The following is a 27,561-nucleotide window of genomic DNA, read 5'->3' on the forward strand; positions in this document are numbered from 1 at the left end:
TTTAAACTGGTGTAGTAGTAACCTGATCCTTGAAATATCCCATTTTCAGAGTAAAATTAAGATATTTGATTTATTTTGCGGATCCAATGTAGAAGTAGACTTTCAGTTTCAAATAGGCAAAAGTTGTGTTTTTGGGACTCATTGGTGCTGAAATAATAGCCTTTGCGACCAAAAGGTCTCAACTGTTTTTGCCAGCGTTGATGGTCAAGAGACATGTTCTGCTTCCTAGGCAAATGGTGCAGATAGAGGATTTTCATTGAGTGGTGACTGCTCCAAAATAGGGGCTCTCGACTGTGCCTGTAAAAGGACGCAGTATCATTTTGAGGGTATCTCCCTCATGGGTTTTCTTTAAGTCTCTGTCATGATGCTGCTGTAACTTGGTCGTTTTCTGGGAAGTAGCATGTCTCCAGAAGTTGCCATTGGAATTCCTTCAGTGGGCGTTTGAGCTTATTCTAGCCCTTTCCAAACACTTTTTTGGGATTCTCCACAGTCTCATTCCAGTTATTCATCATGCGGCTCCATTGAAGGCACTCTGCCCCCTGCGTAATTATTGATTGACCTGCAGACCAAGCTCAATCCAGCGCACATAGCCTTAGCGGGCCAATGATTGGTCCTACCCGTTTGTAATCCTTTAAACATTAACATTTGGTAAGGGATACGTTATTTACCCATGACTCCTGTTCTCCAGCATTGGTATCGTTCATAGAATCACATGCTGTAGGAATATTCCCCGGCGTCAGGCTGGAAATACTCGGTAACAGAGCAGTTTATCTTTTATTTCTTACTGCACGTTATGTTACCTGGGTTAATGAATAGCTACAGACTCGCCACTTCAAGAACCATTTCCATTAGCTCAGGCTATCACTGTCATGGACCATTTAATCCACTAAAATGTTTACAGGCCTTCTCATATGACCTAGACCTGCAGTGTTTCAGTATTGTTGGGGAAAACACAATCCTGCATTTTTGGTGTGCTTTGGTGTAGGCTTAATCTGTTTGTGCTCCTGGTCTTCCAAGTCAAAATGTAATGAGCCGTACCTTCTGTTATAGTGAATTCATTAACTGTGATTTCTCTGTGTATTTTAGATTGGCCAAACCAGATGGCAGAAGAATTGTCACAAGTCTGATGGAAAGGGGACAGGACTGAGTAGGTTACTCCTTTCAAAAATATGAGAGTCCCCAGGCTTGGTTTTCAAACCGTCTATAAAAGGAGAGCCAATGTCCCCAGTGTGCGGGACTCTAGCCACAAAATTAAATGTTTACCGACAGTGCACTTTTAGATGTGGCACGTTTATACTGAGGTAGTTTAGTTCATCTACACTTCTAACTTAAGAGACTACAAGATTTGCACAATCATATGCCAATCTATACACCTACCGAAAATAAAAAGGTTGTGTGTGGTTACAACAGATCCCAATTAACCAACACAATGGTCCCCTCCTCAGACACATTTACAAAACAGTTTCATGTAATATCAAACTTTATTGCTTAAAAGTAATTGCTTTGAAAAACAAAATACACATGTAATAGTATCCAGACCATAGATGTGTGTGCAGAATACAGCAAGCAGACTGTTAAAGTTGAATTTACATTTGAACTAATGCAGCACTGCCACCAAAGTGTCTCAGAACAATGTACACAGACCACAAAATCTAGTAGGCCATTACAATTATTCACCCTGGTTTCATCAAATACATCACAATACATTCACTGAGTATATTACAGGCTTAGAACACAAGAAATTAATATTTAGATTGGAAAGACAGGACAATAAAGTCAGTCAACTTTTCAGATGTGTATGGTAAACTTCTGTCCCATCCGAGTCAACAGGTGAGTGCAGAAAACGAAGCTCACAATTACAGCAAGGAAAGTGTGCGATGACTTGCATATGACAGCAAGGCAACATGTTATTCGGGTCCAAAGTCGGGTATTCGTAGACTCAGAATTCACCTTCAGTTCATATTCATTTAATAAATACATACTTAAACCTAACAGGGGCTTAAGCAGCTACAATAAGACGTTCAGAAAGATCAATAATGTAGTACTATCAGTCAATAACGACTCATTTGTCAAAATACATACACATAATCAAGAAACTCGAACTAGCCTTGGATGCATTTGCACTTAAAGTATGGAGATCCACTTGCGAGAAGATCTGTTGCAAAGCTGCTCACCAATTTCACTTTGCACGTGTAAGACAAATGCAGGGCTCCACTTGACACTTGCTCACTCACATATCAACCCAACAACCACATGGATAGATTGAAAGCAACACTCACAGACAGTGAAAGTGTTCATGCAACAGCCAGAGCCAAGGCAACAGTCAGCAGCTCTCATCCACAACAGCCAGTGATCCTTTGCGGGAAACACACAAGACAGGTACTTTAAACCTTAAACAAAAAATACACTACTTAAACTAACAAACAGCAGTTAGTTCCCGCAGTTAATGCACTGCACGGTTTGTGTTATTCTGGACTTCTTTGCGGCGGCAGTCAAGTTCAGAGCATCTCCATTTCCAGTGGCTGAAAACGGCCTCATCTGAAAATGGCAGGTTACTCTTAAACTATTCCTGTGGCAGCACTTGGTGAAATAGAGTAAATAGCGGGAGATTATTCCCACCTCTCACCAATCTTGCAGTGCTTTAAGGCATATTGCGGAAATAGAGTCAACCGTAATAAGGGATTCGTGCTCAATTTTCATTCAGCAATCAAAAATGGGCTAACTTCCTTCCTTAACAGTGAGAAATCCCACAGTCTTTTGCATGGAATTTAAAATATGCTTTTCTCTCTCGAAAGATGCATCTGTAAACGCAACATACATAAAAGACATTCTATGAAAATGCCAGAGAAGCAGAGCGTGCGATCTCCACAGCAGTTTACTACATAAAGACTTGACCAATTAGCAAAAATAGTAACATCTACATATAAATCAACAGGAAATCCAAGCAGAGTGATTTAGTAGTTCTCTCTGAAAGCAGTAGTGCTGGAGATGTTTAATCCAGGAAACAGAATCCAAAATGTACACAAAAAAAACAGCCTTTTGATCTGTGAACGTGGAGCGCAGGATTTGTAATGAGTAGTATAGTTTGTGAAACAGGTGATGTATCGACGGAGCGAGGAAAATCCATGTAAATTATTTTTGGGAATATAAAAATGTATCAAGCTTCAAAAGGAAAACTAAACATTGTCTGCTACAGGTGGTATGCAAGTGACACACGATGCCTCACTGCACAAAAAATGAAAAAGCTTTCAATACAAAACTGGGAAAATAGGGGTGGGACAGAAGAAGGCAGAACTCCCACTCCTGCGTTTGAGCTTATGCTCCATCTTAAAGTGCTAACGCACCTGCTCTTTTAGCCACCCCTGGGAAGATGTGCCAACTGTGGGACTGAAGGTGTGGTGCCATTAAAATAAAATATTTACAGACTTATTTTTAAACCAACATAACATACTTGCTTTAAAGCGACTGTCGAGTTATAAAATTCCACAGCTGAGGGACTGAAGAACCGAGAACACAGTGCATCTGAGCTACAACAACTCATACAGAAATTGTGCTAAGCACTGAAAACACGTACTAAAATGAGATAAATGTTCTATCAGGGAGGGGTGTTGGGGAGAAGCATAGTTGGCAAACGTGCTCAGTCTGCAGTGCAGGCAATAGACAGGACAGTAGATCTGAACATCACTACCACCCAGGTGTCAGTTTATCCCTCTCCGGGACCCTTGACACTAGTCACTGTAGAGAAAGTGCAGCATTCAGGGCTTTAAAGGCTGTGCTTTCCTTCGCAATATTTCTTCCAAATATTATTTTGTTGGTCAAATATTTGGTAACCCATGCCACTACATTACCATTCACTCCAAAAGATGGAAAAGGCTGTTCAACAGGCAAAAGCAGAGAGTCAGCAAAGCAGCGCTATTAAAGACATTCTACACAGACTATTAGCACGAGTCTAGAAATCTGTGCGACCAACCTCTCATCTGAAAAAACAGATTTAGGTTGCATTTCATCAAGCAGAAGAATTGATTTATTACTTGTTGAGGAGGCGGCGCATTGGCATAATTGGCAGCGATAAAATAGTGCTGATAAACTACACCGTTGAGATGGTTTAGAATATCAGTATGACAGTAGTACTACTCTGCATACCTGACCTTTCGCTCAGTGTACATAGTACATATATATCCAAATAACGCTCAGGGTGCAGGGTTATTAATAGATTGTGTCCTTCACTACACCGAAGACAATTTATGAACATTTTCAATTAAAGATCTGAGCGTTGCACAGTGCACACTGTTTCCGATGGTCTAACCCACAGCCGCAGGCAGGGTTCAGTTTTAACTCCACCCCTTTGCTCTTCCCAAATACTGAATATGTTCCATACATTCCACGCAGCTCTAACCAAACCACGCTCGACCTGCCGTTCAAGCTAAAACACACCACACCTTGGGATGGCATCTGTAGATAGAAAAAAAGTACTGACTCATCTACAAATGACATGTTTTCAGCTTCTAAAATATGACTGGTGTTTTATCTGAGGGGTCATATTCCAAATACAGACCTCGTCACAGTGAAGAAAGAAGGCCGACAGTCTAATGAGCACAAAGGGGAAACACACCTGCAATACTACAAAGTGCAAGGTTTTAAGCTTGGAAAGCAACAAAATGCTGCAGATCCACACGGACTATTATACGGTTAACCACAGTCACTTTTTTGGCTTCAGAAAAGATCAGTCATTGGTATCAAATGCAGACGCAACATGTGAAGCTCTTCCAAAAATCAATCCCTCATTGTGTTTGTGAAAACATGGTCCAATGGCGGCAACAACGAATAGAGGCCTACAGGCGTCCGATACAATAATGGCGGTTTCTGGTGCTAAGTACCACTGCTTAACACGAATTTCTAACAATCAACACAGTCTTTTAAATTGTTGGGAGTAATCTTCTCATACAATGTTTACCTGTATTTTACTTCAGCAGTTTTAGTTTGGTTTGTAAGCTGCCCAATGGGAGTTTATAGAAAGAACGGACATTTGTTAATATGAGGTCACACATGAACAAAACCGCCTCTTTGGAAAGCTACAGAAGAAAACAGGCTCTCCCGTTTCAGCATGATCACAAGACACCACGTCCCATCTTTAAATATTGATCAGTACATTTCGCTCCTTTTAATTAATGGGAATAACCAGTGCCAACAAGGTGAACCAGAGCACCAAATAAGTGAACATGTCACAAGCAAACAGTTAAGTGCTGCTAGGTTTTGTGTGCATGATATTTCAAGTAAAACAATATATCTGCATATTATGATTAAAGCACATTTTTACATGTATCAATAAAACTCCAGCGTAGATGGCCTAACCATGAGCATAGGCATAATTAATGTTGCACACAGCAGTGGTTAGGAGTTTTTTCAGTGCATACCCCGCTGCATGTGAAAAATGCAACCAAGGTTTCCTTTTAAAATTACTTTTCTTCTAAGTTTACTTTATGTACTTCTAACAAAGATCTGCTGAATCCAATCCTGTAAATTCCAAACAGACGTACGGCCTAGCACTTGGCACTGAGGCAGTTTTGAGGAAAAAGTGCTTCTTTAATTTCAACCTGCTCATCTCGCCTACTTGCCTAATGTGCCCCTGCTCACATCTTGCTTGTCCAGGCTTGATCAAAGGTACTTTACTCATGCTTGCAGTAATAGTGCCCTGACAATGCTGCACAGATGTACATGTGAAGCAGCCGAGATGAAGTCATCAAAGTTAGCATTTGCCAGTAGTCTATTGCTTCTCAGAGTTTTCCGGTCACACATCAACCGTACAGAATGGCTCATTTCCTGGCTGGGCAGACTGTACAATGGTCATCTTGGGTCTCTTCATAGTCTCCGCCTGAAACAGAAAACGAGCCATGAATCTACATTGTCAACACTCAAAATAAGTTCCTCCTAACTAAAGTTCAGAAAGCCACCAGGCTGACACAGCCATACTAGGAGGTAATCAGCTGTCATTTTGCCATGAAGAACAGTAGAAATGCTCACAGAATCAAGAAAAGGCATAACTTCAAATCAAATAGAGTATAATCTAAAAACACTGATACAGTAGCTCAGACTTGTTGATGCTTTCTGAAAGCATAGAGAGTTTTGAAATTAAAGTGTGATTAAGGGAGCGCGACTAGTACCTTCAACAAGTTGCAGATGCCTTAACAGTCTTCCCATTTTACTGCATCATGGGAGGGCAAAACAGATCTTCTAGAAAGGAACAAACTATACTTTCCATGACCTCTCTATATAGTGCAATTACTTTACCCTTAAAATGGCAAATTACTTTGGTCCTGCACACGGTCTAGCTTCCATTGTAGAAAAAACCCAGAAACTCTATTCCACAACGGGTTTCAGTCAAAAAATTGTGCTTACTCCTAATTTCATTCTGATTGTTTTTGGCTAATGTGTGCCCATATACCATACAGATCCCTTTTGACCCTATTGGTGCCTCATAGGCTCTTATCCTGGTGCACACCTGTTTCTGCCTTAGTACCACCAAGTGGTTGAACCACATGCATGCTCTCATCTGGCTCATTTGTAGTACTTAATGCACTACAACCTCTATATATCATGTTCTCTTGCATCTCTCTAATCCACGTCCACCTATTGCTCTTACTACTGCCCATCTCGGTCAGGTTGCGCATTCAGGCATCACCAGCCTACCTTTATTGTGCTCCCTTACCTATTGTGGTACCTGTATACCCACACACCACCAGCTACTGCCACCTCTTCGCCACACTATGGGTTGCCACTTGATAGTGTCCAATGAGCATAATCATAACGATGCTTCCACAAACCCGTACCTTGATGCCCCTGCCCTCTGGCTGGAACAATTCACAAAGAAACCTACACCTAACCAACCTTGCGCCCTCCACATTAGAAATAAGAGATTAGGATCTAGGTTCTCTCATGTGCACAGCCGCACTAAGACGTTTACTCGCACCAGGCCTAAACTCCCTTCCCCTAGTCTTAGCCCCATTACCAATCACAATCAACAACCCCAAAACTGTAGCCCCAGTAGCCGAAGCTGCACAGATCAAGGGCGCACTTATCAACGCCAGATCAGTCATAGCCCACGCACTTGATATTGCTGACCTCATCACGACCCAAAAGCTTGACTTTATTGCTATTTCTGAGACCGGGTTACATGCAGCATCTGGACACACACTATCTCTAGCCATACCTCCAGATTACAGTATTACGCGGTGATCGTAACACTGCTCAATCCAGAGGGGGTGGAGTTGCCTTCATCCATAAAAACTCACTTGGCCTAAAAGTGGTCCCCAATGTCAATATGGAGTCTGCAGAATTACTCAGTCAAGCTTCCTCTAACCCCTAACCAAACAACCACCATACACCTTATTTACAGACCACCTGGCCCAGCCTCTTGCTTTGCGGATGAGATTTCTACCGTGCTACTAGATAAATCTAAAATTAGCTCGCAAATCATTCTCTTGGGCGACCTTAATTTGGGATTCCGTGACCCTAAGGACCCTTCCGCCATTGACCTTGCTAATACCCTAACTGACTACGGATTCACTCAGCACATCCAAGAAGCTACCCACAGTAAAGGAAGGACACTTGATTGGCTAGCTGACACCAATTGTAACATCAAGGTACTTTCCAATGCACCTTGCTTATGGTCTGACCACCAGATCATCACCTTTAATATTGAAGCAGCCACTCACCCCCTACCAACTATGGCCCCGGCCCTCCCTACTAGAAACAAAAGGGACATAGCTAAAGAGAAACTACTCCCTCGCTTACTCCCCTCCCTTAACAAGATTACACACTCCTGCTCTGATCCCACAATCCTAGCAGACGCGTACAACCAAGCGATGCTCTCAGCCCTAAAAGCTATTGCCACACACATGAGGGTATTCTCCCCTTCAGCAGCTGCCGACCCTGCCCCCATCCAATGTGGGGTCACCCAAGGTTCGTGCGTGTCACCTGCACTTTACAATGCGTTTACCAAACCTCCCTTTGATGTTCTGGATTATCTGGGTGTCTCCTACACCAATTATGCTGATGACACCCAGATACTCATCCCCATCACTGGTTACCACACTGCGGACACCAAGGCACTGAATGAAGTATATCTGGTAATCCAGGCTTGGATGGCCCAACACAAACTTTGCCTCAATGATGATAAGACGGAGCTCCTCATCTTGGGCTCCTTTCAATGGCTTAACAAATTAGATCACTCCCATCAGTCATTCATCATTGATAGCAACGTCATTAAGATGTCCAAGGACACTAAAACTTTGGGTATCTATCTTGACTCTACCTGGTCATTGACAAAACAAACCAATGCAGTCATATCAGCGTCTGCATATACCTGCAAACTCATTGCAGCCTGCAGACTTTTTCTGACTACCCCTAATAGCATCACTCTAGCTAGAACGCTCATCATGTCCAAAATAGACTACTGTAGTGCCCTCTATCTGGGGACTAGCCAGGCTAACCTCAACAAATTACTCAGAATAACGCCATCAGAGCGGCGTTAAATATTCCAAGAAACCAACATATCTCCGAGGTCAGGACTAACCTGCACTGGCTCCCTGTCAGAGAATATCGTTGAAAACACTTGCCCTCACTCATAAATGTTTGACTAACAAGGCCCCACCCTACCTATCCAACCGCCTCTCTCTCCACACCTCCTCACAACCCCAAAGAACTGCTCAGACACAGCCTATCTCTGCCGAGATTTAAACTTCAAAAGGCTGGGGGCATGAGTTTCCCTGCTCGGGCTACTAAGCTTTGGCACACTCTTCCGTCCAACATCAGATCCGAGCCCTCATTCAACTCCTTCAAACAGAAAACAAAATCTTGGCTCTATGCTCAAATCTGACTCAGCCTCTGCTTGTAGCAGCCACCCAGAGTCTTCTGCTCCTACTGAAACTGTGCTTCGCTTAATTTGTCCCTTGATAAACTGCCTAAGTGACTGACTATGCAGTACTTTGTGCCTGACTATGCTCCACTACTTGCCAACCTACTCACTACTGTCTGGTCCTGACACTTCGCTCAGAGTGACCAAGCCTTCACTCTGCTGTATATGATGTATATTTTTATGCTTTCATTGTAAGCACATGCTTGATTGCATATTCCACTCCTTTCTGTAATTATGTTTATAGTATATTTTATATACACAGCTTTTGTACCTATGTACATTTATGCTCTTCCTGTATATGATGTCACTTTGTAACTTTGTCCTCTAAGTTCGCGCCCGGATGCCCAGGGGCCTGGTGCACGCTACAAATAAATAAAATACAAATACACAACTTGCCGTTCTAACTTGTCCTGCATCTCGATTTTCTTGGATTGCGATGCTTTTGACAAAGGGGATCATTCTGTATCTACAGAACCCTGGGCCGTGTTTTGTCCTGGTCTTCATTGCACTTAACTTAATGCTATTCTGTGCTTTGGGATGGTTCCATTGTCTTTTAGGGCACTTTCCTGCTAAATTTGTTTTAGGTCATTTAACATTTCACCTCACCTGTTTCTATTATTTCTTCAAATGAGATTGGGTTGCACTTCTATGGTTATTAACTCTGGCATACCTTTTTACCCCTTCATTTGCTAATGGTCCACAACCTAACCTGTATCAGCTGAAGCAACGACTAAACTTGTTATGTCTGCCCTAATCTGTCCAAGACAGTTGTTTCCCCAGCCCCCAAGTGAAATTTCATCTGTTGAGCCCAGATTTCGTTTCCACGTATGCATAGTTCCTATTTCATGGTTCACAACCTGCAGTTTCAATTCAATCTTTACCCTTCAGGTAATAAATCTAATTCGTTTCTCATTCAGGTTCCCTATATCCATTAAAAAAAAGAAAAAAAACACATCAAAGGTCTTTTTGGGCTATCACAATCTCACATCAGGATGCATGTAGGACTGCTGACTCGAGCTCCCTTAGCATCCATTATACACTTGGCAGATGCATTTCACATGAGCTTCGTTGCACCTTTCCCATTTGGCCCAATTTAGCTCCAAGATGGCTGGCCAATCCTTAGTGTGCCGTATTATTTCTGCTTGACCTTACAATCAGTTTATCCTTTGGTTGACTCACATCTGCTGTCACAATCTCTGCAACCAACCCCTCATTCTTAAATCTGATTCACATTGCCATATGTCAGTGGTCACATCAATCTGATTCTGGGTTTCATTCCTATTCTCACATTATTGACTCAGACCTACATGTAAGATGTCTTATACATGGAAATTAACAGTAGGCACCCAAGCACCCAATGATGTTTAGAATGTAAATGCATTTAGAATGTAAATTTAGAAGCAGAGAACTGTTATTTACATAGTTCACTACACAACGAGCCACACACATCAAGACGCTGGAGTGTCTGTCACACCTCCAAATTGATCATCATTGTGATGCACGTAACGGCACGAAGCAAGGAAGAAAAATGTGTGTATGGTCTGAATCAAACAAAGAATGCATTGTGATACAGCACATACTATTGCCCTGAGTAAGTGGTATAACTGAAACTGAACGTTCCTGGAGTCAACAAGTCAAAATCCCTGGTGGGCAGGCTTGCATTTTTTTAAAGGTTTGTGCTCGAGCATGGAATAAATTGTCCCTTAATTCATGCAAAATAATTAGTGAAAGTAACTGGAGGACTAAAATTTATGACCAGTGAGACTAGCATTTTTACTGGTCCATAAGGCTTAAAACATTAGGCAACTTCGCAAATGTTGGTGCATCCATTATAACTACAAGGTTCCTTTGGTGAATTGGGACGATCCATCGACACCCAAGTTGCAGGGCTTCTCTGTGTAGGCCTGATTTTCCATTGGGTATTCAATGCTATACCTCAAAGAGGAGTGAGGGTGGAGAAACGACAATGGCTAACATGCAAGAACACAATAAGGAAATGTTTAAAATAGATGTGTGTCAAGATACTCTGCATAACTTGAGCAAAAAGGGAAGTGCGGTTTCTTACAGGTGTGCAGCTTTTAGGGTAGTCTTTTCTAGTGCAGTAACAGCCGCAAAACGTTCTGGAAAATACTCAGAAATAGGGTCAGCAGTGTTTTTGGATAGGAGTTTTAGGACAGACAAAACCCAGAGTGAACAGGATAAACAGTTAGCACAAGTAGCAGTGATGCTTCTCTTGCGCCTATTGGTATTGGTTTCCTATGGGTGTAATGCCGTTCAAGCTGACTAATCACAATCGCAAGCATCTGACTGGAGGAAAAAGGAGCTATTTAAAGTTGTGGTCCATCTGGGAAAGTGTAGGGTGCACATGCCACAAGTTGTGGCTAAAGCAGATGGCACATGGACCCTGGACAATGTTGCCAGACTGAACAAAGAACCACATGCTCCTGGGGATTACTGTAGATACTTCCTTAGGTGATACTGAATATTTAGTTATAAAAGCAGTGCAGGCAGTGGGTTCAGCAGCTCAGAAGCCGGGAATATGATGTCTGCAATCCAGGCACACAGCAAGTCAGTAAGGTGGCTACTAAAAGGTATTCCACGGGGACCAGAGTCCCGAAATGTGGGTTACGCTGTGTACACAAAGTCAAGGGAAGGGAGAACCTGTATGGTTCCCGCTAGACTTGAGCGAGGCTTATAGAGCGCAAGCCTCATCAGTACTTCACTGTCTGATTTCAGCGCTCAGGAGCAGCCACTTGGTGTTCCTTAAGAGTGAAGTTGCTCCAGTGGCTTTGTTAAAGTCTCAGCATTTTATAATGTTATGGCACACATATACCTATTATTCTAAGGATCTTGGGGTGCTGGTTGTATATTCAGCCTCCAATCAGGAACACCACCAAACATTTGGCAACCAATAGTTATGATCACCACATTCAAACTTTCATAGGCAAACACTAAGGATGTGGATTAAACATGGTCTTCCAGACACCAAGTCACGCATCCCGCCTCATCTGGTCATGGCTACTCAATGCTGTCAACTCAGTCTAAGAAAGGACATGACAATATATGGCACATACTTGTTTCCATGATTACCAGTTAAACAGTCTCGCTAGACTGCTTAATCCAAGGTCACCATTTAAACGGGGACCTGCAGGGAACATGCCTTTGTTCTCGGATAACAAAACAGAAGTGGCAGCTTGCAGCCTTCTAAAATAACAAAGAGCTACTACCATCTACATAGTTAATTAAGGAGCCGAGTAGGGCACCCTACTTTGGGAATACGACTATACAGCACTTGGGGGGACCCTGACATTTTGGTTTTAGGGAGAAACAGTTTTCTGACCGACATCTTGGACCCACAGTCCCTGCAGTTCTTGAAGCCCGGACGCGGGGTTGAAGACGAGAAAGACATCGCCACGAACAGGTCTTCACAACAAACCGAACAGGTTCAACGAACCGAGAATAGAAAACAGCAACTCCAACGAGTCGAGGCGTACCGAGATTCACGAAGCGAACACGTTCGCAGAAAAAACGGAACTGCGGCTATGGGCGTCGTGCGTCCTACTTATCACATCGGGTGACGTTGGCCCTCGGAGGAGGTCCTCGGGGACGGCGCATCGACCTCATCGCCACATTCGCCAAAGATTTTCCGAAGCAGCACAGGTGTGGACATTACCTGTCATAGATATGGAATACGTCAGAGGACCCAATCCCCTCGAAACAGTTTTCAGTGCCAATGATGTCCTGGAATGAGAACTCACTGCAGTAAAGATTTGGAAAGTAAGAAGGGATGGGGAAGGTCAGGGGACTCACTGAGTCACAGATTACAACTTTAGTCACAGGAGACCGCCATCCACAAATCTAGGAATGGAGAGACAGCCCAATCCTGATAATCCACCAGAGTAGTTTGGGGTGTCCCCTTTTGTTTTCATGAGCCATTTTAAGGGCTTATGATCAAGGTGCATTTTAAAGGGAGCCTCAGTAAGGTAGGGTGTGTAATGTGTAGAGAAGCCCCTCAATGCTCACACCAGAACAAATGCAACCCACTAGGGAAAAAGGCCCAGCACACCACTTGCAAGGAGAAGAACAAGTTACTTACCAATTGGTAACGTTCTTTCAATTGGATGTTCCTCCAACGTATCCCACATCTTTGACATGTCCACAGCTGTGCAGTTCAGAAACGTTTTCAGTAGAGGGAGCCTGCATCGATGGCGTCAGGTCGATGTCTCTCGAAGGCCTCTGTCGAGGGCAGCGTCACTGGATGTTATAAATAGGACACACGGCGCCCATAGCCTCAGTTTATTTTTTTCCCCCATAACGTGTGACATGCACATATCCAGTGCCTGCTTGACTGCCCATAGCCTTGCGGAAACGTAAACTGCAAATGCATAGAAAATTCTCCAGAGGGGCAGGCTGGGAGGGCGATGTGGAATACGTTGGAGGAACATCCAACCGAAAGAACGTTACCAGTTGGTAAGTAACTTGTCAAAGATGTGGAATACGTTGGAGGACACAATCCATTTGAAGAACAGACTCCCAAAGCAGTACCAGAAAATGGAGGAGGGAGAAGAATTTAGAATACCCAATCAGATGGCAGAATAAAGAACCGCCTTACCAAAGTCCAAATCTTCACCATCTAGGGAGTAATGTTTAACAAAGGTGTTGATAGAAGCCCATGTGGCTGCATCACAAATATTCTGAATAGGAACTCCCCTCTGCAGGGCTGTGGAAGTAGCGACGCCCCTAGTGGAATGATTGCTCAACCCTTCAGCGGTAACACTCAGTAATGGTGAGGATAATCCACCTGGACAAGGTCTGCTTTGTAACAGCCTGGCCCAATCCGTGACCAGCATACCCCACAAAGAGTTGATAGTACACTCGGACCCTGGACATCCTAGATATATAAAAGCTCAGAGCTCTCCTAGGGTCCAACCTATGAGGTCGTTCCTCTTCCTTACCAGGATGGGGAGGAGGATAGAAAGAAGGAAGAACCACTTTCTGGCTCAAATGCAATTCAGACACTACCTTAGGGAGAAAGGATGGACGTACCTTCAGTACAACCCTATCCTTGTGGAACAAAGTAAAGGGCGGCTTAGATGAAAGTGCCTGCAATTCACTCACTCTCCGAGCAGAAGTAACCGCAACCAAGAACACCGCCTTGAAAGACAATCCCAAGGGACAAGAGTGCAAAGGTTCAAACGGAGCACCAACGAGGAATTTAAAACCAAATTCAGATCCCAAACCGGCACCTGGAAAGGGGACGGTGGAAACATTAGTGAGGCCATTAAGAAATTGGGAAATCAAAGGAATCTTAAAGTAAGAACATTCTTCAGTCGAGCGCTTGACGATAGACAGTGCCACCAGGTAACCTTTAATGGTACCCACTTGAATACCCCTGTGGGCCAAAGAAAGCAAGAAAGACAAAACCATGGGAATGGAACACTGAAAATGATAAACATTATGTTCTCTGCACCAGTCCCAAAACTTAAGACAACGGTACAGGGATTTTGTGGCTTGTCGCCTGGCCGAAAGCAACACCTCCATCACAGCATCCAGGAGGTCCCAATCCTTTTACCTCAACCTTTCAGATACCAAGCATGAAGGTTGAGGATCATGACCTCTGGATGGAGAACCCGACACGGCCATGATTGCCATAACGGCTCCCCTTCCATCAGGTTCCCCTCGTTGGCCCACCACAGAAGATCCGGGGAGACAGAGTGGAATCTGAACGGGATCCGATATCTTGCCTGAGAACTGCAACCACTGCATCTTGAGAACCCATTGCAGGGATCTCATCTGCAGCCTGGCCTCTGGCACCAGAAAAATGCAGGATGCCATGAGGCCGAGAAACCTTAAGAATTCGAAAGCAGGGAGAGCCTGGGCATGTTGAAACTTGTCCACCATCTGCACAATGTGATGAGCCCTTACCTTGGGAGGCGAGCACTTCCCCAAGGACGTGTCTAACACAGTCCCGATGTACTTGAGCTGATGGGACGGTGTCTGATGCGGCTTCTTGAAATTGAGGGAGAAGCCCAGCCTGTGGCAGGAGCGGCAGGTGAGAATGAGGTGATCCAAAGCTTGCTTGAGAGAATGCGCACGGATCAGCGAGTCGTCCAGGTAGGGGTAGACGTGAATCCCCCCTCACCTGAGATACACTGCCACCCCCACCATTAGCTTGGTGAAGACCCTCAGGGTGGAGGTCAACCCGAATGGCAGGACCCGAAACTGAAAGTGTGAGTCGCCAGCCGCAAACCTCAGGTACTTTCTGTGCTTGGAATGAATCGGCACATGAAAGTAAGCATTCTGTAGGTCCAGAGACACCAACAAATCCTGAAGTTGAAGGGCCTGGAGGACTTGAGAAAGAGTGACCATCTTGAGCTTGTCCTTCCGGAGAAGTTTATTCAACCAACGCAATTCCAGGATGGGTCTCAATCCCCAGTCTTTCTTTGGAATCAAAAAATCTGGGGAATACCATCCCTTGTTCCTCGCCGCTACAGGCACCAGTTCTATAGCGCCTTTCTCTAGCAGGGTCAAGATTTCCTGCACAAGGAGAGGATCTGGAAGCTTCAAAGAGATTCCCTGGTGGATTGTCGTGTGGCCGCTTTAGGAAGCGAAGGCAGTAGCCGTGGGCTATGGTATCAAGAACCCACTCATCTGAAGTAATAGCTGGCCATTCTTCGAGATGCTGAGACAGTCCACCCCCAATCGGCGAACCATGAAACATGGCCTCATGACTGTTTTGGAGCGGCTGCGGCAGTGCCTCAGGGCAAAGAGGCAGCTGCCTGAGCAGCCTTGGCACCTCCATTTCCCCGACCACCACATGTACTTTTACTCTGACCCCTTTGACTGGCGGCTCCTCTCGTTCTACCAAAGGAGGAGTAGTAACAAAAAGAACCTCCCTTCCACTTCTGTCCCCTAGGACAAATAGGCGGAGGTTGACGCACAGCTGTGCTAGATTTTGCAGCGGATTTTGAGGTCTGCAACCTCTCACGGCTCTCGTCAGCCTTGCTGCCAAACAAATGCTCACCATCAAAGAGCATGTTCAAAAGACAGGCTTGCACATCCGGGGCAAAACCGGACCTCCGCAACCATGCAAATCTGCGTATACCGGTGCTTGCAGCCATGGACCGGCTAACACTGTCGGCCGTGTCCAAACCCAACTGAAGGGATTCACACATGGCATCCTTGCCATCTTGCACAAGAGCAAGGAACCCATCCCTTTCTTCCCACTCGAGAATATGCTCAGCCGCTAGAGAAACATCTTGCTAAGGCACAAGTGGAGTTGGCAGATTTTAGCGCCATACTCCCCGCAGAAAACACCTTGCGTGCCCAACTGTCGATCGTTTGTCATCCCTATCCAGAGGGGTGGTAGGGTAGGCCGCCTGCCCCAAGGTGGCCGTAGCCGCCTGAACCACCAAACTCTTGGGAGTGGGGCGAGATGAAAGGTAGCTGGGTCGCTACCGGAAGGGCGATATTTCTTGGTTAACGATGTGTAAACAACCCGAAGAGATTCTGGTGACTGCCAAGCAGCCGCCACCCTTTTCTGCAAGGTCAGATGAAAAGGTAACACCGGGTCAGAGGACGGACCTTGATCCAAGATGTCCATGAGATCATCCTGTACAAAAGCTTCAGGAGGACTGGACCAGCCCAGATACTCCATGACCCTAGCCATGAGCCTCCTGTAGGACGACTCAGCATGAGCCCCAGGCTCAGGCCTGCCAAATTCCACTTCCGGAGAAGTGTCCAAACTGCTGGCATGAAGAGTTCGCCTCAATTCTTCCAATTGATTGTCTTCAGAAAAGACAGGAGCCACATCAGGCTCAACAGGGTCCATATCAAAGTCTGATCTCTCCTCCTCATACATGTCATCCAGAAGGAGGTAAAAGCCCTGCCTCGGGACAGAAGAGGGTCTGGAGTCCACCACAGGCCTCACAGACTTAGAAATAGCCTTCATTGGAGGATCCACAGTATCAGGGATCTCCAAAGGTAAATTTCGGACAAAAAAGTCCCAAAGGACGCCGAAGGCTTTGGCGTCAATAACGGCGCTGAGGGCTGGTACGAAGGCAAAGCTTTGACGTCCGTATCTGACGGACACAGCGCCGAGGGAGTCGATGCCGACCTCGAGCCCTTGCCAGGTTTCTGCGGTCTCGCTGGAGACCAGGACCGAGACCTGGAAGCACGTCTCTTGCGACTAACCTGAGTCTTGTCCGAACGGGACCTCGAATGATCCCGATGAGTTGCGTCGAGGACCCGAAGGCGTGCGAGCCACGGAATGAGACTGTTCCTTGCTGGCTTCATCGGAAGGCGCAGACGGAAATGTGCCCTGTGATTGAAAAATTGCTAACATCTGCTATATAAAGGAAGCCCATTCCTGCGGAGTCGAGGACTTTGTTGGACAAGCCACTTTCCTCACGGCTCCATACTCTGAGGTGGACGGGGAAGGCGACCGGTGACGGCGCTTCCTAGAATGCCAGACGAGGACAACTGAGATCCCCGGGACTCCTCCTGACACAGAGAATCATCCCTCGAATCGTCAGAGGACATCCCCTTGGACTTAGATTTACGGGACTTACTGGGTTTAGAACACTTACCCACCTGAAAGGTCCCCTTACTCTCCCGCAAGACCTTAGCAGTCAACGACTGGCATATGGAACAGTCGTCAGTGTCAGGACTCTCGCCCAAGCACCACAAACAAATGCAATGCGGGTCGGTAATCGACATTTTAGACTTACCATCCCAGCAAGTCTTGAAGCCAGATCGCGGAGTCGGAGGGGTTGAAGAAGACCATTTCACTAGGAATACACGAGACGCGCCGAGTCTCCGAAGGAAACACATTTGCAGAAAAAAACGGAACTGAGACTGCGGGTGCCGTGCATCCTATTTATAACATCCGGTGATGTCGCCCTCGACGGAGGCCTTCGAGGGACATCGACCCGACGCCATCGACGCATGACACCCTCTGCCGAAAAAGTTTTTGAAGTACACAGCTGTGGACATTACATGTCAAAGATGTGGAATACATTGGAGGACACAATCCATTCGAAACCAAGTGTGAACGTTGAGTCTTGACCTCTGGATGGAGAACCCCCGACCCCCCAACCCCCACTTGCGTGCGAGAGAGAGATGATCCTCTCGGTAGGGAAGACAGCATGGAGCACAGATGGACATTTTTTGAAGGTCTGAGTACCATGCTCTCCTGGCCCAATGAGAATCATGTGGGGTCCGAACCTCCGCAACCTCCTTAGCACTTGAGGAATGACGGGGACCGGAGGAAACATGTACAGAAATGGGAATGACCAATCCACGACGAATGCGTCCCCTAAAGCTCCTCTCTGAGGAAATTCCCTTGAGCAGAATCTCTCGCAGTTCTGGATGGCACTGGTCGTGAAAAGATCCACTTGTGGGGTTCCCCAGAGAGCGAAGATCTCCAGAAGGACTTCCTGGGCCAACTACCACTCGTTAGAGATCGTGCTCTGTCTGCTCAGAGTGTCCGCCGCCGCATTCGCCTCTCCGGCCAGATGAACTGCCAAGAGTGAAATTCCTTGCTGGATTGCCCAGTACCAGCACTGCATTGCCTCTCTGCACAACGGGAGTGACCCCAGCCCCCTTTTTTTGTTGAGGTAATGCATGGCCACTGTGTTGTCAGTCATGATCAGGACACTCTTCCCCCGCACAGACTCTCGGCACCAACAGGTTGATGTGGAGTTTGGACTCCTACAGACTGCTGGCAGTCAGATCGTTGGCATGAGCCCCCCATCCAGTGAGTGAGGCGTCCGTCACCACTGTCACCTCCGGCCAAGGTTGTCAAAACGGCTCCCCCTTCATCAGATTCCCTTTGCTGACCCACCACAGAAGATCCTGCGAGACAGAGTGTGGAACCTGAACGGGATCCGACATCTTGCCTGTGAATTGAGACCACTGCATCTTGAGGACCCATTGCAGGGATCTCATCCTCGGTCTGGCCTCTGGCACCAGAAAAATGCAGGACGCCATGAGGCCGAGCAACCTTAAAAATACAAAATCCGGAAGACTCTGGGCATGTTGAAATTTGTTCACCATCGGTACAATGTGATGAGTCCTTACCTTGGGAGGCGAGCACTTTCCCAAAAACGTGTCCAACACAGCCCCGATGTACTGGAGCAGTTGAGGTGTCAGATGAGACTTCTTGAAATTGAGGGAGAAGCCCAGCTTGTGGAGGAAGCGGCAGGTGAGGCTGAGATGATTCAGAGCTTGCTTGGGAGAACGTGCTCGGATCAGCCAGTAGTCCAGGTAGGGATAGACATGAATCCACCCTCACCTCAGATACGCTGCCACTACCACCATGAGCTTGGTGAAGACCTTTGGGTGGAGGTCAATCCGAATGGAAGGACCCGAAACTGAAAGTGCGAGCTGCCAGCCTCAAACCTCTGGTACTTTGTGCTTTGGATGAATCGGCACATGTAAGTAAACATTCTGTAGGTCCAGAGACATCAACCAATCTTGAAGTCGAAGGGCCTGAAGGACCTGAGAAAGAGTGACCTTCTTGAACTTGTCCTTCCTGAGGAACAAGTTCAACCAACACAGGTCCAAGATGGGTCTCAGTCCCCCGTCTTTCTTTGGAATAAAAAAATATGGGGAATACCATCTCTTGTTCCTCTCCGCTACAGGCACTAGTTCCATAGCGCCTTTCTCCAGCACGGTCAAGATTTCCTGCAAAAGGAGCGGATTCGGAAGCTTCAAAGAGACTTCCCAGTGGATTGTCGTGAGGCCGCTTTAGGAAGGGAAGGCAGTAGCCGTGGGCTATTGTCTCCAATACCCACACATCCGAAGTAATAGCTCGCCAATCTTCGAGATGCTGAGACAGTCTGCCCCCAACCGGTGAACAATGGAACACGGCCTCATAGCTGTTTTGGAGCGGCTGTTGCAGCGCTGAAGGCAAAGAGGCTGCTGCTTGAGCGGCTTTAGCACTTCTATTTCCCCGACCACCACAGGTACTTTTTCATTGACCTCTTTGGCGGCTCCTCTCGTCCTACTAAAAGAGGAGTAGTAACGAAAGGAACCGCCCCTCCACTGTTGTCCCCGAGGACGAAAAGGCAGAGGTTGACGCACTGCTACGCTCAAAGATTTAGCAGCAGCTTTGGAGGTCCGCAACCTCTCAAGGCTCTCGTCAGCCTTGCTGCCAAACAAATGAGAGCCATCAAAGGGCATGTTCAGAAGACGGGCCTGTACATCCGGAGCAAAACCCGACCTCCGCAACCACGCAAACCTGCGTATCATGGTGCAGACCGGCTAACACTGTCGACCGTGTCCAACCCAGATTGAAGGGATTCACACATGGCATCCTTACCATCCTGCACAAGAGCAAGGAACCCATCCCTTTCTTCCCCCTCGGGAATATGCTCAGCCGCTAGAGAGACGCAACACCACAGTGTGTGAAAATCTTGAAGGTGACTTCAGCGCCATACTCCCTGCAGAAAACATCTTGCGTGCCCAACCATCGAAGCGATTATCGTCCCTATCGGGAGGGATGGTAGGGTACACCGCCTGCCTCGAGGTGGCCGTAGCCGTCTGAACCACCAAACTCTCAGGAGTGGGGTGAGTGGATAAGTAGCTGGGGTCGCTACTGGAAGGGTAGTATTTTTTAGTTAATGGCTTGTTAGCCGCCGGTAGAGACTCTGGGGTCTGCCAAGCAGCCGCCACCTTTTTTTGCAAAGTCAGATGAAAAGGCAACACTGGATCAGTGGACGGACCTTGATCCAAAATATCAGTCAAGTCATCCTGAACAAATGCATCCGGAGGACTAGACCAACCAAGATGCTCAGTAACGCTTGCCATCAGTCTCCTCTAAGAGGATTCAGCATGAGCCCCAGGCTCAGGCCTGCCAAACTCCACCTCAGGAGATGTGTCTAAGCCACTGGCGGCATGTAATGATTGACGTAACTCCTCCAACTGACTGTCCCCGGAAAAGATAGGAGCCACATCAGGCTCAACAGGGTCAACAGTGTCAAACTCCAAATTGGACCCCTCCTCATCCTCATAGATTTCATCCAGAGGAAGAAATAACTCCTGCCTAGGGACAGAAGTGGGTCTGGAGTCCCCAAAAGGCATCAGACTTGGATTTAGCCTTCCTTGGAGGATCCACAGTACCAGGGACCTCCATCGGCAAATTCCGGCCAAATGGCCCCGAAGGTGTCGATAACGGCGCCAAGGGCTGGAGTGAAGGCAAAGCACCGACCTCCGTATCCGACGGACACAGCGCCGTCGAACTCGACCTCGAGCCCTTACCAGATTTCTGCGTTTTTGCCGGGGACGAAGACTGAGACCTGGATCTAGCACGTCTCTGGCTGTCAACCTGAACCTTGTCCGAACGGCACCTCTGCGGTTCCCTATGAGTATCTCGTCAAAGGAGCGCGAGCATCGGGCCGAGACCGTTTCCTGCCGGCTTCTTCCTAAGGCGTGGAAGGAACTGCCCTGGTATCCCCAGCATTTGCTCCCTGAAAGCCTCCCCTTCCTCAGGAGTCGAGGATTTAGTGGGACAAGCTGCTTTCCTCGCGGCACCATCCTCCGACGAGGACGGGGAAGGCAACCGGTGACGCCGCTTCCGGGAGTGCCTAGACGAGGAAGAGTGGCGGGACCCACTCCAGGATCATGATCCTCGGGACTCCTTCCGATGAGGAGTCACCCCTCGAATCGTCAGTGGACATCCCTTTCGCATCTTTTTGGGACTTATTGGGTTTAGTACCCCAACCTACCTGTAACTTCCCCTTACGCTCCAGAAAGGCATTAGCAGTCGGCGACTGGCATTTCGAACAGTCGTCTGTGTCATGACTCTCGCCCAGACATCACAAACAAATGCGGTGCGGGTCCATAATTGAAATCATAGACTTACAGTCCCGGCAAGTCTTAAAGCCAGACCGTGGAGTCGGAGAGGTAGATGAAGACATTCATGTAGAATACATGAGGCGCGCTGAGTTCTTGAAGCAAACACGTTTGAGGCTACGGGCACCGTGCGCCCTATTTATAACATCTGTTGACACCGCCCTCAACGGCGGCCTTCGAGAGACATTGGCCGGACGCCATCGATGCAGGACGCCCTCGCCGAAAAATTTCAGAAGTAGCACAGCTGTAGACATTACATGTCAAAGATGTGGAATACGTTGGAGGCGACAATCCATTCGAAAGTCCTGTTTCGAGGGAGTCTGAAAAAAGATGACCGGGCCACTTTGACTAAATGGGCACCCATGGGTGCAATAGTGCAGCTGAGGATTCAGCCTGCAGTAAAAATGCACAATGGTGGGAAAGTTAAACCAGCCTTTAACTGTAGTGAGAGTAACATAAAAATGTTACATGAGAACGTAGGCAAAGGGGATACTAGGTAACCCACCAGCACTCCATATAAGATGGTGTGTGCTGGGTCTACAAAGAGAAAAAGGAAAGTAAAGTCAATTTCACTTTACTTCTCTTGGAAACAGTAGCTTATCCGAGAAGGAATTTAAATCTTAAGAGAAATCCAAAGGACTTCTCTGTGACACTGCACTGAAGGTGCTGTGTCTCACAATACAAAAAGGTGATGCCTATAGAGTTTGTTGGACTCCAAAACCAAAAGAAACAGAGTCCAAACCAGACAAAAAATATACAGGGGAGTGAGAAAAAGGTCTCACTCCAGGATACAAATTGAAAGGCCTCAAGTCCAGCAAAGGAGCTGGGGGTCTCTAAGGTAGAAGGGAATTACCACAGAAATGAGAATTCTCCTCAACACTGAGCCAAGTAAATTTGAAGGAATTACTGTTTGCTTTAGTGTGGTGAAGTAGTCCCAGATCCCAAAGATTGGCTGGGACATAGCCTCCACCCCTTCCCACCACCCACACAACACATTTCTATCAGTATACAGCTATTATCATACACCACACAGATTAGTAATCAGTTTGTACAAAAAATCCCAGCAAGCCAAATATTTAGCATGTGCGCTAACCATCATTTATGTGCAGTGTGAAAATGCCAATTTCTAGCTACATAATGTTAATTGCAAATACTCACTCTTTCTTGGGCAAGCTTGCGCATCTCCTCCTGCAGCTTGCTCAGGATGTGCAAATTAGGTTTGTTTTTTTTGGCATACTGCTGAAGTTCTATAACACTTTTATCAGACATATCCTAAACAAAAGAAGAGCAGAAAACCAAAAAAGGTAGTAGTTAGTGTATCTTCTCATCTACATGTCTCATTGTTCTAGTGCTCTTTATAGAAATGCAGGCCAGGTAGGGGCTTCCCATTCTAGGCCAAAGGGCAGATATGGATGTTAGGGAAGTTTACCTAAAGCCCACTTGAGGTAAGACTTCACAAAGCTATCTATCTCTTGGCATACAGGTTCCCAATGTTTGTACTACTCAAGGAATATTGGTAGAGTTACTGATCAGTCAAACTTATCGTAGGAGGAAGATACATTTTTTTTTAAAAGAAAAATATTTACACAAGGCAGTCAGAAATATACGAGTGTTACAGAGTTTGACACTAATGACAGTTCTACCGTATAATAAGTATGGTGCCCACTCGCGTTAAGACAAAGATATACAGTAATTGTATTTAGTTAGCAAAACCACATAAGGTAAAGTCTTTTAGGAAGGAAAAAGGTTGGTTAGTCATACAGTAGCAGAGGTTAAGGTTCTAGAGGCCCTTTCTTGGCCAAAAGCTTTTTAAAGTCCGATCCCCAACTATATGGAAAAGTCAGTTCGGCAACGGCTCAAAGTCTTACGAAGCAGCGGAACAGCAAAAGTCGGATAGTTTGAGTCTCTAGGACAAAATGCTAGATGAGTTAACTTAACGATGGAAACCCTGTTAAAGGAATCACTAAAGGACACAAGCTAGCAACTTGGGTCAGAGGTAAGAGTGGACACCTCTTGCGCACTCCCAACACTCTGGAGCGACTTCTTGGTTCAAGGTAAGCAATACCGTTCACCCTACAGTACCAAAGGTTGGATGAAATGCTTGTAAGCTGGATTCTCCTCTGTGCCGCAGTGACAGACCAAGTCTGATTCCTCGGTCTGGCGATGAAAGGAAGGACACTGAATGGGATGTGTCTGCAGAGGTCTTGACAGAGGACCCTTTGCACGGATTTCCTCATCATCAGTCTGCGGTTTTGCCGCCTTTTTCGCAGCACCAACAAAGGACGGTATTCGCCCGGTCCTGGAGTCCTGCACTCTGGTGAGGGGACTTGGATGAGTCATATCGTGTCTCTGGAGGTTCACCTGGAGCTCAGCAAAGACTTGGACGGATTCCCCCTCTCAAAGGCGGTGCACTGCAAATGGGTCGGAGGTCTCCTGGTATTCGCGGTCTGCAGATCTGGAAAGGAACAGCACCTCGGGAGATGGCTCAAATTGCAGTTCGTCTCAGGGCTGGTTGGTCACACAAGCCAAAGGGAAGGAGGTCCTCTGCAGAGTAAAAATCGGGGTCAGGACAGCAGTGGTCGCCTCACAGCGATGCAAAGGGTCTGCTGGCATCTCTGGTCGTCATTTTCACCGGTTACTTCAGTTTCCAGTTGTCGACTTGGCCTTCACCTCAGGAACCTCACCTTTTATTCAGTTTCAGCAGACACTCCTTTGCAATCTCTCTCAGCAGTTTACAGAAAGGGGCAGGCAGCTGTCCAATCACAACAGCCATAGCTCGAGTGGGCACTTGTTAGTGAGAATTCTCAGAAATGTGCTAATTCCCTTCTACCTTGCAGACCCCCAGCCCTTTTGGTGGACTTTAGGACGTTCCATTTTTATCCTGGAGAGGGGGAGCCTTTTTTTCCCCACTCGCTCATGTATTTTTCCCTGATTTGAACACTTTCTTTTGGTTTTGGAGTCTGACAAACTCCATAGGCATCTTTTTACATTGTGAGACACAGCACCTTCAGTGCAGTGGCATGGGGAAGTCTTCCAGATTCCCCAAAGGTTTAAATACCTTCTCTTGGTTACACTACTGTTTCCAAGAGGAGTGAAGTGCCATTTTTACTTACATTTGTAACTTTCTAGACCCAGCACACACTATCTTACAATACGGTGCTGGAGGGGTTACTTAGTATCCCCTTTGTCTAGTTTCTCATGCAACATTTTTATGTTACCCTTTCTACAATTAATGGCTGGTGGCAGTGGTTTACTTTTTCTCTACCATGTGTGTTTCTACCGCGGGCTGCAATTGTAGCTGCAGTAAAGCACCCATGGGACCCATTTTATCAAAATGGCCTGGTCTTTCTTTGCCATTTCTTGTTGGAAAGTTCCTTCTCGAGATTTACTCTGCGCGACAAACCAGTTTTGGTCCCTTTGTTGGTTTCGTCTTTGGCGGGATTCACCAGTGAAGCCCGCCTCTGGCTCCAGCATGTCTGCCAAGGCAGGAAGTGACGGAGGTGCCCAAAACTCCCTGTGCTTGCAGGAAAGCCACCCTGCTGCTTGAGTGACGCTAGGCTGCGGATGAATGGGAGAAACCTGCATAAAAGCCGAGGTCTTTTGCTTGGAAGGCAGAGCCCACCACTGGACAAAGAAATCCGAAGAAGAACTTGAAAGAGATGCTTGCTGCAACTCCTGGACTGTTGGTTTGCCCAGTGAAGCCCTGCTGCAGTGCTGAACCTCTGAATTTGCCTCAACTAAAGAAGCCCTGCAAAGGACGACTTCTCCCCTTGGGTTGGTGGGCCCAATCGACCACAAGATAAACTCATCTGGAAATCCTCTTGGAGCCGCCTGTGCTTTCATTGCTGCTTCAGGAACCGATTGCCAGGGAGTGGAACACCAGAATCGAGTGTGTCGTCTTTAAGTCGGACCCGAGCTCCAGGAAGATCCTCCGGACTCCCATGAAGCAGGACTGAACAAGCCTGATCCACCTCAAAAGAGGGCTGGACCCCAGAAGCGAGGAAAGCCCATAAAGGTATCCAAGAACCGCAGTGGTGCTATTCACGAGAAGCTGAAACCACAAAGTGCCGCTGATCTGAAGTTTGCTCATTGCTGCCGCCGACCTTCAAATCGTAGTGCAGGAGTCCGCAGACGACCTCCCCCCACGACTGAAGCCCAGGAACAACAAGATCTGCCATACTACAACTGGAACAGAAGCCAGCTGGAAACAATTTCTTCATACCTATGGTACTGTAAACTAAGGGGTACTTACCTATTGCTGTGTAGCCTTGCTAGCACTCAGTTGAGACTTGCCTTGGTTGCCTGTTGCAGAGTTGCTTGCAGCTTTGCCCTTCACAAGCCTCTCAGCTTGTGGCCCAACAGTGATTTCATTTTCTACAAAGATTTCTAAAACATTGTGCAAGACCTTTTACTTAACTTTAAGAAGTACTTCAGCTCCCCTAGACTTTTGCTCAATTGACATTGGCTGTCCTGGCTCCCTGAAAGATTCTCCTTACCTCTGACTTTGTGCTTTAACTATCCCTCAATAAAAGTCACACATTCTATAACTTGTGTAGCTGGGAAAGGGTTAATCTATATTGCATTGGGGGTTCAAAAGTACTTACCTGCTTAAAAATATTTGTTTACCATTGTTTTAGTCCCTAAACTTTTCCTTTTGACACCAAACTCAGCATTGCTCTAAATGTACTAGTGATATATCAGTGTCCATAGTGTCCTAGTTATTTAAGTCACCTCAGGATGTAGGAAGTGTGTGTGCCATCCCAAATGGGATCTACTGATTTAATGAAACAGTGCATTTATTGAAGTATATTTTTGTGTTACATATTTGCTCCCTTCTAAGGAAGGCTTATTCAACTGACTGTTAAATTAATAAATAATTGTTTAATCAAGAAACCTTGAGTTGAAACGTTTATTTGAATACGTGTGACTGTGAAACTATGTTGCATCCCTACTGCTCACATCGACCCCATTTCAGATAAGCCTGGCTGCTCAGTCCCTCTACCAACTTGTGTAATGCATGCTTATACCAAAGGCTGGGTTAACTATTGCCAAGAGTACAGGGCTGGTGCAGTCTCCCACAGGGTACTGCATACAATCTTGCCCAACAGCACTGGTTCCATTCAGGCAGACAAAGGGCAGGGAAGTGAATAAGTCCTCCCCCACTGCCTGCCCGCCCACACACACTGGCGCTTAGGTGGGGACATCCAAGGGTTTCCACCAAAGGCCAGCCCCACACACAGCCTGCCACAAACGCAGCGAGCCACACCAGCCACACACACACACACCTCCCGAAATGGTAGCAGGTGGGCTAAAAAAGGACAATCACGCTAGAAATGGCGAACAAAAGTAAGAATCCACCATATTAGAACATGTTGTGACCCTATTGCGCACAACCAAGACTGAATACAATCAGCGGTGCAACATAGCACAAAAGTTGGTAGAACACGTCCACTGCCACCAGCCATAACTAACGGGTTATCTATGTGACTGCAAAGTCACAAGAGAAGAGAGAAAGGGGAAACTATGTATCCTCTTGGCACTCCACATAAGGTGGTGTGTCCCAATCTCTCATAGTCAAAAGTTTTAGGAGGGATACAAAGTATCCCTCGATCCTTAAGAACTGTAGTTAATAAAGAAAAGAATCTCAAAGGAGAACCCAAATGGTTCCCAGAAACACTGCCCATAAGGAGCCAAGTGCTGCAAAAGTAAAAAAACATATGCCTTAAAAAGAGATATGGAGGAAAGTAGACTCCATACTAAAGGAAAAAAACAGAACAGAGTTCCAAAAGTCA

General features: G+C 46.4%; 1 protein-coding gene across 2 annotated transcripts in view; it reads right to left on the reverse strand.

Moving 5' to 3' along the window:
• Window positions 1-1,462: 1,462 nt before the first annotated feature.
• The window catches only part of DGCR8 (DGCR8 microprocessor complex subunit), a 690,818-nt gene continuing 664,719 nt past the window's right edge, over window positions 1,463-27,561 (reverse strand). For both annotated transcript variants that reach the window (XM_069620020.1, XM_069620021.1), the window contains exons 13-14: window positions 22,928-23,041; window positions 1,463-5,872 (exon numbers count right to left, since the gene is read on the reverse strand). In XM_069620020.1, the coding sequence (XP_069476121.1) occupies window positions 5,789-5,872; window positions 22,928-23,041 (198 nt within the window). In that variant the 3' untranslated portion in view covers window positions 1,463-5,788. The remainder of the gene's footprint in view (window positions 5,873-22,927; window positions 23,042-27,561) is intronic.

This window comes from Ambystoma mexicanum, chromosome 10 (assembly GCF_040938575.1).
Source record: "Ambystoma mexicanum isolate Mex_15411 chromosome 10, UKY_AmexF1_1, whole genome shotgun sequence".
Taxonomy (NCBI): domain Eukaryota; kingdom Metazoa; phylum Chordata; class Amphibia; order Caudata; family Ambystomatidae; genus Ambystoma; species Ambystoma mexicanum.